A 16,815-nucleotide genomic window follows, 5' to 3' on the forward strand; every position below is an offset into this window, starting at 1 on the left:
AGAGTATTTGGACTCATACTCCGTGAATTTCTTGCTCAAGTAATATACGACCTGTTCTTTCTTCCCAATTCCATCATGTTGTCCCAATACACATCCCATAGAATTGTTGTTCACAGTCAAATACAAAATAAGAGGTTTTTCAATCGTCGGTGGCACCAACACCGATGGATTTGTGAGATATTCTTTGATTTTATCAAAGGCTATTTAACATTCTTCATTCCACTCTCCTGGGTCTTGTTTTCGAAACAGCTTGAAGATTGAATCACATTTACAGGTGAGCTGAGATATAAATCGAGCAATGTAATTCAAACTCCCTAAAAATCCTCTCATTTCTTTTTGCGTTTTGGGAGGTGGCAGCTCTTAAATAGCTCGTATCTTATCCGGGTCCACTTCAATTCCTTTTTCACTTACTATAAACCTCAACAATTTCCCATAAGTTACACCAAAAGTGCATTTTACAGGATTCAACTTGAGCTGAAACTTTCACAATCTCTCGAACAGCTTCTTGAGATTGACAGTATGATCCCTTTCTGTATGAGATTTTGCAATCATGTCATCCACATATACCTCTATCTCTTTATGCATCATATCGTGAAACAAAGCTACCATTGCCCTTTGGTAGGTGGCACCTGTATTCTTCAATCCAAATGGTATTACTTTGTAACAAAACGTTCCCCACATGGTTACGAATATTGTTATTTCCATATGTTCGGGTGCCATCTTGATCTGATTGTAACCAGAAAAACCATCCATAAATGAGAACAAAGCATGCTTTATTGTGTTATCCACAAGAGTATCAATATGTGGTAAAGGGAAGCTATCCTTCGGACTCGCTCTGTTCAAATCCCTGTAATCGACGCACATTCGAACTTTTTCATCCTTTTTAGGAACTGAAACTATATTAGCCACCAATTCAGGATACTTAGCCACCTCTAAGAATCCAGCATCGAATTGCTTCTTTACTTTTTTTTTAATCTTCAACAACATTTTTGGCTTCATCCTTCTCAACTTCTGTTTAATAGGCTTGCAATCTGGTCTCAAAGGTAACTTGTGGACAACAATGTCAATATTAAGACTTGGCATGTCCTAATATGACCAAGCAAACACATCCACATATTCACGGAGCAGTTTTTTTTAGCTTTTGTCGTTCATTAGATGACAACGATGTGCCAATCTTAACCTCTTTCTTATCTTCCCTATTTTCGAGGTTAATTATTTCTGTAAGTTCCTGATGACGTAAAATCTCTCTTTCCTCATGTTCCAACATTCTTGACAAATCAGGGGGTAAGCCATAGTCATCCGCCTTCTCTTCATTTTTCAATTCATCAACGTTCGGAATCATCTCAAAATCGATATTCAAATTGTTGTCTAGATTGTCTTCGTGTTCATCATTTAAAGACTTGCAAACAGGTAAAATTAGACACGTGTATGAGTAAGTATTTATTGGCTAAAAGAATAGGTGAAAGGAAATATGCAAAAAGGTTGATGAATTATGAAACACATTATGCATTGTCATTTATTTAAATGATGAAGGTAACAAAAAGCCCTACTTAAACAAAAAATTACTCTTAACACCCTTGGGCATAGGCATTTAGATAAAATTATTCATTACATTTTCAAAGACTTAAAGATGATGGGCAATTCCGTGGCTATCCAATTGGTTAACTCCTCTCCTGGTAGTACTGGATACACCACAGGGATCTTCTCGTTAGGTTCTTCACCTTTGATCATATGGATTGATAGCTCATCAAACATCCGTGAAACCTGATTGACCTCCTCCGATGCCTTGGTATGAATGCACCCTGCGGATCGAAATGTTTCATACAAGAAGCGAATTGTCTTTTTTCAAAATTTTTCCTCCTCACCTTCTTCATAAAACTCGATTTTTGACAAATCCATAAACTCTTGCAACTTACGGCGAAAGTCGTCACAATTTGAAATGGAATGTCCAACAACCCCCATATGGAATTTGCAATAATGGGTGAGATTATGTCCTACTTCTTTTATGTCTATCGGTTCTGGAGTGATGGCTTTTATTTTGGACAACGCCTCAAACACTCTATCCATTGGTGTTTGAATCTCGTCGACATTCTTTTTCACCCTTCGAATCATCCCTTCATGTATGGCGTTCACTGTCGAACTTTTATGTTTAGGTAAAGGATTCCCATCAACACTTGAACTATCCTTTTTAGCAAAATTTAAAAGTCCTGTCTTAATGAGCACTAGGACCTTATGCTTTAAAGCAGTACAATTCTCGGTGGAGTGCCCTTAAATTCCAAAATGGTAATCACAATGCACATTCGGGTCATACCATTTTGGGAAAGGTGGTCGAAGTGGTTCTAAAGGGGTTCGAGCAAGGAGTCAATTTTCTATGAGTTGTGGCAATAATGTAGTGTAAGGGACTGGAATAGGATCAAACTTTGGTTTTTCTAGGGTAATTTTAGGTCCTCTTTGACCATTACCAGAATTATTGGTTGAAGCTACCGGTCTTGATGGTGGAGCATGTGGGAGAACATTGGTCTGAAACGTTGGTTGTGGGGCAGGTTGGTACATATATGGGTTTTGTGTGATATTGCCTATGTTTGGATAGAAGGGTTGGTATGGGGGGTATAGGTGATATGGGCTAAAGTTGTGGGTTTGTTGGCTGTCGTGAGCGACTGCTTGCACATCCTCTTCTTTTTTCTTGGGCGTACTCCATTTCTTTGAGCTGGCAACTTCATGCCCTTCAATTTTTCCACTTTTGATAGCTCATTCTATTATTTCTCCAAATAAGACCAAATCCGTAAAGTTTTTTGTGGCATTGCCGATCAAGCGCTCATAGAATGGAGCTCAAAATGTGTTTATGAACAACACAGTTATTTCCTTATCAGTGAGAGGTGGTTGAACTTGCACTGCTGTATCCCTCCACCTTTGGGCATATTCCTTGAAGCTCTCACTTTGCTTCTTTTCCATAGTCTGCAATGACAACCGATCAGGGGCTAATTCAGCCACATGTTTGTATTGGGCTATGAAGGCTCTTGCTAGATCTTTCCAAGTCTTAATACGATTTCGATCTAGCTGTACGTACCACCGAGCAGCGGACCCAGTCAAGCTGTCTTGGAAAAAATGGATCAGTAGCTTGTCATCATGAGACTGTGCAGCCATCTTCCGACAATACATGATAATATGTGCCATGGGACACTTTGTTCCATCATATTTTTCAAATTTTGGAACTTTGAACTTGGCCGAGATCAGTACATCAGGCACTAAGCATAGTTAGGTTGCATCCATGGTACCGAACCTATCAACTCTTTCGATAGCACGAAGACGTTCTTCCAACAAATCGTACTTTTTCTGATCTTTTTCATTTTCTCCTGTTTGTGATAAGTCCTTTCTTAGTTTCTCTTGCTCTTTTGGATTGTCTAAATCTGGGATATGCATTGGTTCAGCAGGATTTATCCCAGAATACGGCCCAAATTGCCCATGAGTCAGTTGATGGCCCATCAGGGGTGGTGCATTGTAATAAACGGATGGTATCACTTGAGGGTAGACCCTTTGAGAGGTTTGGGCATGTGATGGAGTGAACTTTGGGGGATAAGGTGGATCATCCCTTTGGTTTTCAGTGTTTTGTGCTGGTGGGTTTTTTAACGGAGCTGACTCTTTTGCAACCCTTTTTCCTTTACTTAAGCTTGTCATCAATTCTATCATCTTTGCTAACTGTTCTCTCATATCTTCTTGAGCTCTTTCTATTCTATCCATTCGCTCACTTTGTTCTTCTTCCATGATCCTTGCTTGTTGACGCGTATTATGAACACGTTGGTCACTTAACTTAGGTGGTCGACCTATTTTTGGAACCTTATTGTAATCATAAACGTGAATTAGATGCATGCATGAATGAAATGAAAAAATGAACCCTTTATCTTTATTTACAGGCGAAAATACTTATTGTCATGAAATGGGGATTTATGCATGTATAAATGAATGGTCATGTACTAAAAGTATCTGTCACATAACACCCATCAACAAAGTAATTCAGTGCATAAGCTATTGTTTCTTGTTGCAATTCAAGAGTCATCTTTTACATCTACTCCGTCAATGGTTGTCAGATGACATACTTTTCCTATATGCAAAAATTATGATGCAAATATGCATATGACAAAAAGTTTAAGTCAGTACCGTAAACAAGAATTCCAAAAGATGAGTAATTAATAACACGATACCTTTATTACGTCGCGGAGAAGAATTTAGAACAAAGGGATTATGAAAATTCCTTCATGTGTACTTAGTTAAAAGGTATATTCTCACAAGTGAAGCTCTACCTAAGCAAAGGTAACTCTCGATATTTTACATGCTGAGTTTGGGTTGAAAATGGAACTAAAGGTTCCCAAATCGCTCCTCACTGTAGTCTACACGAACTAGTAAGGCACCCCGGTCCTCACCCATTACAGGCTTTAAACGGACTAAGTTCGATTTGAGTGAGAGTCTTCACTAGCCCATGCGGAGGTTATCACCTCACGAGAGCGTAACTACTTAACTCCCTCCTAATTAAGGACAAAGCTCGGGTGGAAGGCTTATGCATGAATGCAAGATGTGTAGTGTGTGAGAAGGAATATACTGACCTTGGACCAATAATTTCACACTCCCCTTATCCTAAATTTTTCGCAATTATTAAAAACAATGAAGTAATAATAGCAAAATAACTGAATGCATTAAATAAAAATATGCAAAATTGATGCTAGGGAAAACAACAAATTATTTAAGGCTTAATATAACTTATGACTAATTAATGGCTTGACTCTCGATTTCCCCAGTGGAGTAGCCATTTGTCGTAACGTGCGGGTCCGGGAACCCATCCGCTAGACGCCGGCGAAAATTAAAATGGTTTAGGAGTCGCCACCAATCTTTTTTATCTAGGTGTGATTGGTCACCTATTAACCCGATTCTAATCGACGAAGTCCTAAATTAATTTTAGGTCCGTCGAAAGAACGAGAACTGATCCATGTTTTTTAGAGATGGGTTCGGGAGTGCGGTTACCCACGAAGAAGGGTTAGCACCTCGGTGGAGCCCGTTCCACGAACGGTACCATTTAATCTTAAGTTATCCTATTATAGCCTACTTTTGATTTAATCCCTACTTATTAACTAAATTTTTATTAAACTGACTACCTGAATCTTTTATTTGGTTTTACGTATGCACGTGATGCAAGCGTAAAATGATGTCATGACTCGTTTATTTTAAAAAATAGGGTCTATAATCTTTTATTAGAAAAATTATTCGAAGACCATCCCAACGCTTTGGTGAAGTCTCGAAATTCTCCTCACCTAGAGATATGCCCGAAAGAACTTGTCTCTACAAGCTCTTCGGGGAAATCCCATCATCGGAATTCTCGCACCATTTGCAAGATAAATGTGGCGTGCTATGACAGGATAAAATGCAGATGTCTACATGCACGTGTTTATTGAATTAGGTGGTTCATAATTCACCCAACTATGTATTTAATAATTTATCACCTTGTTTATATGTTTAGTATTATTTGTTATTAATTATTTATTATTTTTTTAGAGTTTCCTATTTAAATCTATATTCTTTAATTAGCATCGTGAATTAATATTCCATCTTATGTATTATTTTTCTTTTTTAATCAAATAAATAATTAATTAAATTAATTATTAACTTATTTTTATTTAATGATATTTATTTGCTAATTAACCAACTACACTAACCTAGATTTAAATGTAATATTATGTAGATTTATTTTTCTTAATATATATTATTATTTTAGCAACGATTGTTTGACTTAACGGGTATTGGAGTTTAGAGTTCGGATTTATCCCGACGCTTTGGTGAAAATCCGTCTCGAACTTCGTATTTAAAAAATCCCACTTAGAAGAGGCAACTCTTTACCTCTCTTAGGTGAAATTTTTCAAATAATCATTTCATTTTTCCTTTTTTATTCTTCTCATTTACTTATCATTATTACTATATTTATTAAAAAAAACTAAATCTATTATGAATTTTCTTTCTATTTATTTACTTATTATATATATATATATATATATATATTTCTAAACTATGCATTTTTACTATTATTTTTTTATTATTACTATCATTATTATTTTCTGATTTTCTAGCATTTTAAGAAGCATTCATAATATATATATACATATATATAAATGACTTTTCCTAATATGGTTTAAATCATAACAATAAAAAATGTAATTTATTTAACAAAATGGGCTAACCCAAAATTAATTGAAATAAGCCCAAACCAAAGAGAAATGGGTTATACCTTTCTGGGCTCGGATTAGCCCAGCTCAATGGCCCTCAAAAGCCCACATCTACTACACCCGGTCTGCTTCTTGAGGCCCACAAGGCAGAATTCAAAATGCACCGTTTGGTGCCTGCAGAGCTGCTCAAAACGGCACCGTTTAGGCTTGGACTTTTCAACTTCTGCCACTCCACTAAAACGACACCATTTTGCTCTCCTACACTTGGGTATAAAAACATCTTTTTTGGCCTTTTTTACTCATTTTCAACCTTCATTTTCTCTCTCTAGTCGACCACTCTCTCTGCCTTCTCTCTAGAAAACTTTCCCTCTCTTTCTCCTTCTTCTCTCCCTTATGCCGGCGGCTTGCCTCGCTCTATTTCTTCCTTCTCGCCGGCTGACGCTTGCTTTTCTCTACTTTCTTTTCACCGGTCGGTGACTTCTCTTCCTTATCGCCGTAGATCGGGAGTCCTATATCCCAAATCTCTTCCTCCTAAACGGCGCAATCCGCTTATTGATACCCAAATCGGGCCTCCTCCCTTTAACGTGCGGTGACCCAACTAGATTTCCCCAAGAAAATCACAAAATCCGAACCCAAAAATCTTAAACCACTGCCATTTCCCCTATTTTTTGTATTTTTTGGTTATGAGTTTTTATTTGCTGTTGATTGTGGTTAGGTAGTTGGCTGCTAGATTTAGGATTTTTTTGGGTTTGATCTGTGATTTTGGTTTTTTTGTGGTTTTGAAAGATCTGATTTTTTTGTTTTTTTTTTTATTTTTGTTTGAATTTGGGTTTTTGGCTTATGAAAGATTGAGTTTTTTGTTGAAAACGTTTTTTTTTTTGTCCCCCCTCAAAATCTTCTTCCCTCCGCCTTTTATTGGACAATCCAAAAGTGAAATCATGCTCTCCTGAGCATGATTTCACAATGCTCTGGCAGGTTAGAGGGGTTGGCAGCCGGAGGTGACCGCTCATTCTCAAAACCCGGCTGCCTTTCAAGGCTTCCCTACCTTATAATGATGGACTGGGGAAGGGGCTGAGCACGCGCTCAGTCCGTTCCTGTTTATTGATCATTTCATTTTCATTTTTTTAATTAATTTTTTTTGTATTTTATATTTTATTATCATTTTATTTTAGAGGTGTCTACAAACACCACTTATTAGACAATTTTATCTTGTATATTTAATTAAATTTTGATTTTACTCGTCAGAATGTTTGTCGAAACTATTTATTTTTCAACATTACCATTGTCAAAAATCAAGTTTAAACTTTAAAAAAATTAAAATAGTGAGTTGATGACCTACTAAGACTATAGGAGGTACCAAAAGACAAACCATGGATCAGATGTGGTTGCCCTATAGTGTCAAAATGGCACCTTTGCAATTGGATTTTTCCACTTAAAGTACCACAACGACGTTTCTCTTAGATAATTTGTAATATTGGAAGTCTTATTTAGATTTGATTGTTCAAGATTAAATATAACTTTTAAAATAAGAAAAGTGTTTTTGACAAACATAACTATTGAAAATTGTTTAGTAAACATATCTATTGAAACACAACAGATATATAAGTTGAAATACAATAGACACAACTTTTTAGTGTTTATAAAAGGAACGTACTTTCAAGATAGATTTCATCTTTCAAAAACATTTTACAATAGATTTATTGTATCTTAGAGAGTCATCGTCTGTAAATCCCCATAATAGATAACAACTTTTTGAAGACAATGTGTTACAGCATTCCTCAAGCCTTCTTACTTATTCTCTTGTATTATTTTTCTAATAGCTAAATCTGATACCCTTGCGACTTGACTGTTGTGAATGTTGATGCTTGTATGCCTTTTCGATGATGGTTGGTTAGAGGGTTTTTCTAATTAGGTTGAAGGTTTGATTTAGCTTGTTTCTGTTTTTAAAAAATAAAATTGGTAAAAAAAAGAACAATATATATAATTAAAGTACAATTTATTTGGTTATTATTGTTATTATTTGCACATTTAGTTTTAAAAAATAAATAATATTCAAAATTAAGATAAAATATATTTTCTTAAACAATAATATATGATTTTAGTTATAATTACCGTTTACTTTATAACATTTATCAAAAAATTTTAAAATAAAAAATAATTACAAAAATTAACAAACAGAAGAATTGTTATGAGTAGAGGATAAAGCCTAGAAGTATGTTGGCGGTGTGCAAATGGTCAATTCAATGAAATTGGTTCCAGAAATCTTAAAATCGAAAAACTGAACTTTTTTTTTTAAAAAAATTGAAATCGAATCGAAGTAATTATAGTAATCGAAAAAATTGAACACTGAACTACTTAGGTTAGTTTAATTTGGTTATTGAAAACCAAACTTCTGAAGATAAAGGGGAAAAATGTGAGGATGTAGAATTTTTTTATTGGATCTCATATTGAGATTTTCTTTTATCTTGTTTTTTTAATTGAATAATAAAGATTTAAAAATAAAAAATTTTGTTTTGTTTTTTGAACTCAAAGCTCACTTATGTTGTTTAGGTAAATGCAAACCCATATTATCTGCTCTCAATATTATTGTTTCTTTTAATTAAAGTATTGTTAATAAAAAATATGGAGTTAATATTATATACTTTGATTTAGATTTTACATATGAAAAACATATATTTTAATTCTCTAAATAAGGAAAACCTCAAATTACTTTATTATTATATACGTATTACTCACTTCGATTAATTCAATTATTTCAAATGAGAAAATTCCTAACAAAGATTGAATCATTTAAACAGTTTTAATCAAACTTAATTAACCGAAATAATTGAACCGAGAATACCAAATTCATTTCAATTTAGTTTGAACTTGCACACCTCTAAAAGTATGGATACAACTATCCAGACTTGATTTACTTATTTCCGGTTGGCCAATGGAGAGTGACTGTCACTCGACTTCTCAGCGCGTCAATGACGCCTCCTCAAGAAAATAAAATTTATTTTAGTATGGTAAAAATACGAAAAGGAAACAACAAGCGGTATGAAAGGAGACGACGTCGTTCTGGCAAATCGCCGACCTGAGTCCTAAGATATGGATCAACAAATAAAAAAACGGAAGAAAAAGAAAAGAAAAGAAAAGAAAACACATTGAAATATTGAAATTCTAACCTCATCTGCCAAAACCAAACCACCTCTCTCTCCTTATTTTTCTTAGTTTCTCTCTCTCTCTCTCTCTCTCTCTATTTCAACGACCAAACCCTAACCAATAACTTTTTATTTTTCTCTCTAATTCGTTTCCCGATGCTTTAATTCGAGATGTCTCTTCAGATCTGATCCACGTAAGTTTCTTTTTTGTTTTCTTTTCCTCTCTTTTTCTTTTTTGACTTTATTTTATTTTTCGGATTTGATTTATTATTTCTGGAGACTTTGGAGGATTGATAGACGTAAGTACTATAATCATCTTCTTTTCTATCTGCGGATCGGATGTTTTCTTTTTCTGTTTTGTTTTTTGTTTATTGAATTTTTATCTGTAATTAATGGATTTTTATTATTCTTTTGAGGAAATAATTGAAAGAAAAGAAAAGGAAAGAAAGGAAAATTTAAAATTGCAAATTTAAGGCAATTTTTCCGAGAGGAAAAAGGAAAATATACGTTCAAAATTGATTTGGGATAATAATAGAGAGAGTTGATTTTCCGCTGTTAGCTCGGTGACCAAGCGGGGATTTTATTATTTGGAAGACTATTTTACGAGTTTTTTTTTTTAATTTTTAATATTTTCTTTAAAGAATTTTTGGAAATATTATTGTCCTTTACTGATTATTTATGTGTAAAATGTTTGGGCCTGTTAGTTCTTTGCGAGGAAAAACAACAATGTCTTGATTGGTTTTTTTAAATGTATGAGTTTGAGGCTAATATTAGCTTTAGGATGTAAAGGATGGATTGATTGCCAGTTGGAAGAAGCTTTGGTATTATCCTTTCCAGAGATTTTGCAATCATTTTCAAATATTATTTTTTAAGTAATCATGAGAGGGTAAGCCAAACATGGTTTGGGATGGATTTTAATTCTTAGATGTTTTGGGACTGAAGCTGCCGTTTGAGGGCTGATTACTATTAGATAGCTACATTCAAGTGTGAAAGTCTTTCTGGATTAGAGATTTTAAATTGTACTTTCTAGCTCATTGTTTTCAATTAGTTGATTTGGCAATCTTGATCATAGGTTTTCAATTAGTTGAATGGTTTGATAAATATTTTTCCTTTGAGATGGGCACTGCGATTGTCTACATTTTATATATTGGGTGTTAGAAATTTGAACTATTATCATCTTGGAATCTAGTTATGTAAGCTTTCTTCTATTTTACTGGAGTCTGTTGCATTTTTATTACCATAGAAAGTGTTTATTATTTGGAGGATCAGATTCTTTCCCATCTACTGTTATTACAACTAACTTAGTTGAAATTGATTGAATTTGCTTTAGCCACTGATAAGTTGCCTACTTTGTTTGCTGATGATGTGTACACATTTTCTGCAAATTTAATGCATTTCGACGAAATATTTTAGATGGATGATGATAGCGCAGATGGATAAAATGTCTGCTCCTTCATCCAGGGAGCGCGCACAGCGCCTTTATGAGAAGGTATCTTTTTCTTCTTTAGAAAATGAGGTTCCTTTTGCGTTTCTGGCCATGGAAGTTAATTTTTGGTACGCTGTACAGAATATAGAGTTGGAAAATAATCGTAGGCGATCAGCTCAGGCACGTGTGCCTTCAGATCCCAATGCCTGGCAGCAGATGCGTGAGAACTATGAGGCCATAATTCTAGAGGACCACGCTTTTTCTGAGCAGCACAACATTGAATATGCTTTGTGGCAGTTACATTACAAGCGGATTGAGGAACTAAGAGCACATTATAATGCTGCCCTAGCTTCTGCAGGATCAAACGCATCTCAGGGTGTGAAAGTTGCTCCAAGACCTGACCGTCTTACAAAAATAAGACTGCAGTTTAAGACTTTCCTTTCAGAGGCAACGGGATTTTATCATGAACTAATTTTGAAAATCAGAGCAAAGTATGGACTTCCACTTGGGTACTTCTCTGATGATTCAGAAAGCCGAATTGTTATGGACAAAGATGGGAAGAAATCGGCTGACATAAAAAAAGGCTTGGTGTCTTGTCACCGTTGTTTGATATACTTGGGAGACCTGGCTCGGTACAAAGGATTATATGGAGATGGAGACTCTAAATCACGTGAGTATGCAACAGCTTCGAGTTACTACTTGCAAGCTGCATCAATTTGGCCATCAAGTGGGAATCCACATCATCAGGTTTATCTTTGTTTTCCTTGTTCCTGTTAATAGAGTATCCTTTAACTTTTTATGCCCCGATAATCTTTTTGCACTTGCCTTGAATCTTTCCTATTTAACATATTCTGATTTTTTATTTGGGCAAAATTCTGATTTTTTTATTTGGGCAAATATCTGCTTATTTCAGTTAGCTATACTGGCGTCCTATTCAGGGGATGAGCTGGTGGCCGTTTATCGGTATTTTCGGAGTTTGGCAGTGGATAACCCCTTTTCAACTGCGAGGGATAACTTGATTGTGGCATTTGAGAAGGTTTAAGTTTTAATTTTAGTTTCTATTTTGGCATTTGGGTTTATTTATTTACTTATTTTATAGAGTCTTGTCTCTACCATGGGGTCTTTTGGATGTCTTATTGGTGATTGGTAATGCGTGCTTTTGTAGCTAACTAGAACATTAAGTTGCTTGCTTGGTTGAACATTTTAATTTGTGCATCATCTTTTATGCAATACTTATAAGATTTTTTGGAAAAATGTAGATAATTGCTAACCATTAACCTTGTCTTGGGTGTTTTCCTGCAAAGGTGCTGATAACAGATGGCTACTCCTTTCTGGTCTGATGGGAAGAAATTATCAATCCACCTTTTTTGGTTTAGTGGTTAATGACAATGCTTATGAAGATTTGTGATGGAGTATTATAGAACAAAACATTGTCAAATGTTTTAACAGAAGAAATTGTGTTATTTTGTTGTCTTACATATGTACACACAATTATTCATAGATTTGCAGAAGCTACAATATAACATAAAGTCAAATGGTTATCATATTTTTTAATTATGGCGTTGTGGGAGATTTTTAATTCTGTCAAAGACATATTTATTTACATTTTGAGCAGGCAGTGAGCTTCTGATAGGGTAATCCAACTTTGAGAACTTACTACTTTTATCTTAAAATATTTGTTCTCAATCGCTGTTAAGGGTGTGATTAATAATTGTATATTTAATGTTACCGACTTTGAAACTCAGTTGGTGAGTGGGTTTATTATTTATATGCTAGTATTGGGATATATATACAACTATGGAAATTGTATTAAAATATATGTTTCTTTTCGGCAGAATCGTCATAATTGCTCACAGCTTCCTGGGGATGTTAAAACTCCCTTGGTCAAGGAGCCTGCTGTGCGGTTAACAGGAAAGGGTAGAGGGAAAGTGGAAGCAAAACTTGCATCTAAAGATGCCAACATGGAATTAAGCCCTGCTAAGGAGAAAGTGTCTGGTGTCCAGGAGACTTATAAGTCCTTTTGCATTAGATTTGTGCGTCTAAATGGCATTCTTTTTACACGCACAAGGTTTACTTTCTCACAAACTTATTCTCTTTTGTTATTGACTAAGTTTTTTGGGGTTGTGTTCTTATCAAGCTTTTTTGTGCAGCCTGGAGACTTTTGCAGATGTTCTTACTCTGGTTAGCCGTGATCTATGTGAACTTCTCTCTGCTGGACCAGAAGAAGGACTGAATTTTGGCACAGATGCTGCTGAGAATGCACTTTTTCTTGTTAGGCTGGTTTCTATTCTCATATTTACAGTTCACAATCTGAAGAGGGAGAGTGAAGGTCAAACATATGCTGAAATTGTACAGCGTGCTGCCCTACTTCAGAATGCGTTCACTGCCGTTTTTGAATTGATGGGGCATGTAGTTAAGAGATGTTTACAACTCCAGGATGTTTCTTCAAGCCACACCTTACCTGCTATCCTGGTTTTTCTAGAATGGATGGCTTGCTGCCCAGATGTTGCGGCAGCTTGCAAGGATGTGGACGAGAAACAGTCAATTACTAGATCGCATTTCTGGAAACATTGCATATCTTTTCTGAATAAGATCTTGTCAGTTAGGCCAATGTGCATTGATGATGATGAAGATGAGACCTGCTTTTTCAATATGAGCAGGTATGAAGAAGGGGAAACTGAAAACCGTCTTGCATTGTGGGAGGACTTTGAGTTGCGAGGTTTCTTGCCTCTTCTTCCAGCACACACCATTTTGGACTTCTCAAGGAAACGGTCTTTTGTAAGTGATGGTGATAAGGAAAAGAAAGCCCGTGTCAAGAGAATTTTAGCAGCTGGGAAGGCTCTAGCTAATGTCATTATGGTTGATCAGGAAACTGTTTGTTTTGATTCGAAAGCCAAGAAATTTCTTATTGGAGTTGAGCCTTCAGAAGATGTCACATTCACCTCTTCTACCTCACTGGCAACGAACAGTGTGGGGCATGAAACCCCATCTGAGAAGACTATTAGTATTGGTATTGTGCAGCCAATTCCACAACCAAGAATGGTTGGGGAAGAGGAGGATGAGGATGAAGTGATTGTTTTCAAGCCGCCTGTTGTGAGTGAGAAGAGAACTGAGGTGATTGGTCTAAACTGGTCCCCCTCTGAGACTTTGAAGCTTAATCAAAGTAATTCTGCTGGAGATCTCAAATTTTATAGCAGTACCATGTCTGTTCCTCTTGATAGTCATCTCCAGCGTAATACATTTGATGCTAGTCCTCTACTGCCTGTATCTGTTGGTAGCATATTCCCTCAGCATCTGCAGCCTGTTCAGATGCATGCATCTAGGTGGTCAGTGGAAGAAGCTACTTCTCTGGCTAATAGCTTGAAAGGTTCGACACTTTTGGAGAATGGGCATTTAACAAAACCTGAGATGCAAGATAATGTAGGCCTTTCTCATCCCGCTGCACGATCAGTTGCTATCCAACAACCCATCAGTGCTAGTTCTGGTGGTATGTACTATAGTCAGACAAAAGTGCCAGAAACCGTTATGCCATCCAGAATTGATGCTATTGTGTCATCTGGAGTTACTGGTGATTCTTTGGCTGCTAAAACTACCTCAGCTTCACAAGTTGGGATGCGGAAGAATCCAGTTAGCCGCCCAGTTAGGCATCTTGGTCCCCCACCAGGTTTTAGCCCTGTTCCTCCAAAACCACTGAATGAATCTGTTTCTGCTACAGAAACAGAGAACCCACTCATGGATGATTATAGTTGGTTGGATGGATATCAGTTGACATCATCATTGAAAGGCTCTGGGCTTGATAGTTCCATCAATTATGCATCTCATGCAGATCCCCAGTATGTAAATAACAGCAGCAATGGCTTGACTGGAACGGTAAGCTTTCCCTTCCCTGGTAAGCAGGTTCCGACAGTGCAGTTTCAAATGGAAAAGCAGAAAGGCTGGCAGAATTTCCATACTCTTGAGCATCTGAAAATTCAGCATGAACAGAAGTTGCAGCAACAGCAACTCATGAATGGAAACCAGCAGTTTACCTCACTGCCTGAGCAGTATCAAGGACAATCAGTCTGGACAGGTCGTTATTTTGTGTGAGATCCATATGCAAGTGTAGCTGGTAACTTCACTTTTTTACTCATTTTGTACATCTTAATTTTGTAGTTGATCATAATTGTTACTAAAGTTCTATCACATAACTTGTTCCATCTGCATTTGTTTTTGTTCTTGAGGTTCTTGAGAATGATTTCCATGAATGTACTGCATCCATCTGCTGCCAAATTCAACTCCAACTTTGAAGCATTGTCAGTGTTGAGTTTCTGTTGGAGCATGGATGGCCTTGGCTTGTAGCGGGCACTTGCTGCTGAACAAGTGAGTATGCACTCAATTATTTTTTCTTAGATCATTTCCCACTTACTCCCTCTCTCCCTCCCTCCCTCTGTGTGTGTTTGTGTGTGTGTGTGTGTGTTTTTGTTTGTTCATATGCACTTAGTGAATGTATCCTAGGTCATTTTTTAAGAAGTAACACTAATGTTTAGATCATTTTTGTGCATTGATGCCTGTTCTTACATGTGCCTGCAGAATGTGGGGGTCCTGGGTTGCAGGTGTTTTGGAGATGTTTTGTCATGCATGCATGTTTTCCTGTTTATCACAAGTGGCTCTTACAGTTGCTTTTGCAGATTTCGCCAGATCTGTGGAGGAAGATTGAGGAAACCATCTTTAAGATGCGAAACATGTAAGGAGTAAATGCCTTAACTGGTTACTTGGAATGGAGATAGAACGTGTTAATAAGATCATCTGTTGGTTTTGGGGCTATATCTTGAGGAGTTGGTCAAATAAACTTGGTTTAATATCCTATTAACTTTCCTATGGTCTGCCTGAATTGCTGTTAACAATCAGCAGCTGGCAGTGGATAAAATATGATGTGCTTGACCAGTTCTGTGCAGATAAGCTTCAGAGCTCAAGTCGAGAGGTCTACTAGGTATGATCTGCATATCAGTCGTTGGACAGTGGGGATTGGGGATTTTATGGTGGTAGCAGAATGTGTGGGTGAGTATGAGTGATGTGTACGTTTGATATCTGGGTCAAAAGACTTGTTTATGTTATTATTATGCTTTACTGGCTAAGATGATGAGTGATGTGGAACACAAAAACTAGCGTCGTTTCTTGAAGTTGGGCTTTTCACTCAAAACTTCTTCTGTAATGAAATAAATCTATGGAGAACATTGTCCTGGTCATCGCTGCGCAGTTTCTTTATTTTGTTTGTGGCTTGGTTGAATCGAAATAGATGATGAGTTGCATGCGTAATCAAGTGCATGAAGATCTGAATATTTGTACCATCCCAAGAAATCATTCTAGGTGCGTGCCTAGATGTTCCGTGGGAATGTGAGGAAAAATTTTGGTACAAAGTCGTATTGCAAGTGGGTATCAAGTTATTTTAGTAGTTGTTCATTGGGCTTTCGTTAATGTGAACTTGACGGTGAGAAAAGAAATGGGAAAGAAACTCAAGATTAATCAATCCAATATATTTAAAACTGGATTTAATACTAAATGTCCGCCACCAATGGTTGGTTACTGCCAAACTAACTATGTTTAGGCATTCAATCAGAGTCAATTGCATTTGATTAATAGAAAATACATGAGTGCTGAAGGAAACAATCAAAGAAAGGGGTAACTTCTTATAAAATACAGAACAAAATGGGTTGTCTTCATCCTATTTTGTCAAGTGGAATAAAGTTGGAAAACGGAACGACTGTCGTGTTGCATCAATTTCTTATTTTTCAATATTGTATTTGTATATATGCTAGTGAAGTGTCACTTAACTAAACTATAATATAGAATGGAATTAACATTGACCTCCTTTTCCGAAAGAGCACCTTCGGCCTTCGCAAACATGGGATTGCCTCATGTTTCTCCGGTGTAAGATTTTGCTTCAAGTGGATCCCAATCTAATTCTATTATTATTCACTAACACAAAACTTAAAAAGAAACAAAAGGTTAAGTTAATTACTAGTGCGGGGAAAAATTAACAAGAAATAATAATTACATGTGG

At 36.3% G+C, this 16,815-nt stretch overlaps 1 protein-coding gene across 5 annotated transcripts; it reads left to right on the forward strand.

Moving 5' to 3' along the window:
* Positions 1-9,351: 9,351 nt before the first annotated feature.
* On the forward strand, positions 9,352-16,000 carry SMG7 (Telomerase activating protein Est1). Of its 5 annotated transcripts, XM_018127252.2 has the most exons (8): positions 9,354-9,543; positions 10,763-10,838; positions 10,917-11,522; positions 11,689-11,811; positions 12,611-12,843; positions 12,926-14,883; positions 14,996-15,134; positions 15,443-16,000. In XM_018127252.2, exons 2-6 carry the CDS (start codon positions 10,767-10,769, stop codon positions 14,859-14,861), a joined length of 2,970 nt encoding a protein of 989 aa, XP_017982741.2. In that variant the 5' UTR covers positions 9,354-9,543; positions 10,763-10,766; the 3' UTR covers positions 14,862-14,883; positions 14,996-15,134; positions 15,443-16,000. The 5 variants fall into 5 exon arrangements, with proteins under 5 accessions (XP_088666210.1, XP_088666209.1, XP_088666207.1 ...); XM_088810084.1 differs by having other exon boundaries at positions 9,352-9,543; positions 10,763-11,522; positions 15,345-16,000; XM_088810083.1 differs by having other exon boundaries at positions 9,352-9,543; positions 10,763-11,522; positions 15,431-16,000.
* Positions 16,001-16,815: the final 815 nt, after the last annotated feature.

The sequence above is a fragment of the Theobroma cacao genome, chromosome 9 (assembly GCF_053813885.1).
Source record: "Theobroma cacao isolate CCN51 chromosome 9, ASM5381388v1, whole genome shotgun sequence".
Lineage (NCBI taxonomy): Eukaryota > Viridiplantae > Streptophyta > Magnoliopsida > Malvales > Malvaceae > Theobroma > Theobroma cacao.

Excerpts from the sequence above, each read along its gene's own strand:
- SMG7 (XM_088810084.1), top strand. The coding sequence starts at position 10,767 with ATGATGATAGCGCAGATGGATAAAATGTCTGCTCCTTCATCCAGGGAG. Across the intron at positions 11,523-11,688 it reads GTGGGAATCCACATCATCAG|TTAGCTATACTGGCGTCCTA; the intron begins GTTTATCTTTGT and ends TGCTTATTTCAG. Across the intron at positions 11,812-12,610 it reads TGATTGTGGCATTTGAGAAG|AATCGTCATAATTGCTCACA; the intron begins GTTTAAGTTTTA and ends TCTTTTCGGCAG.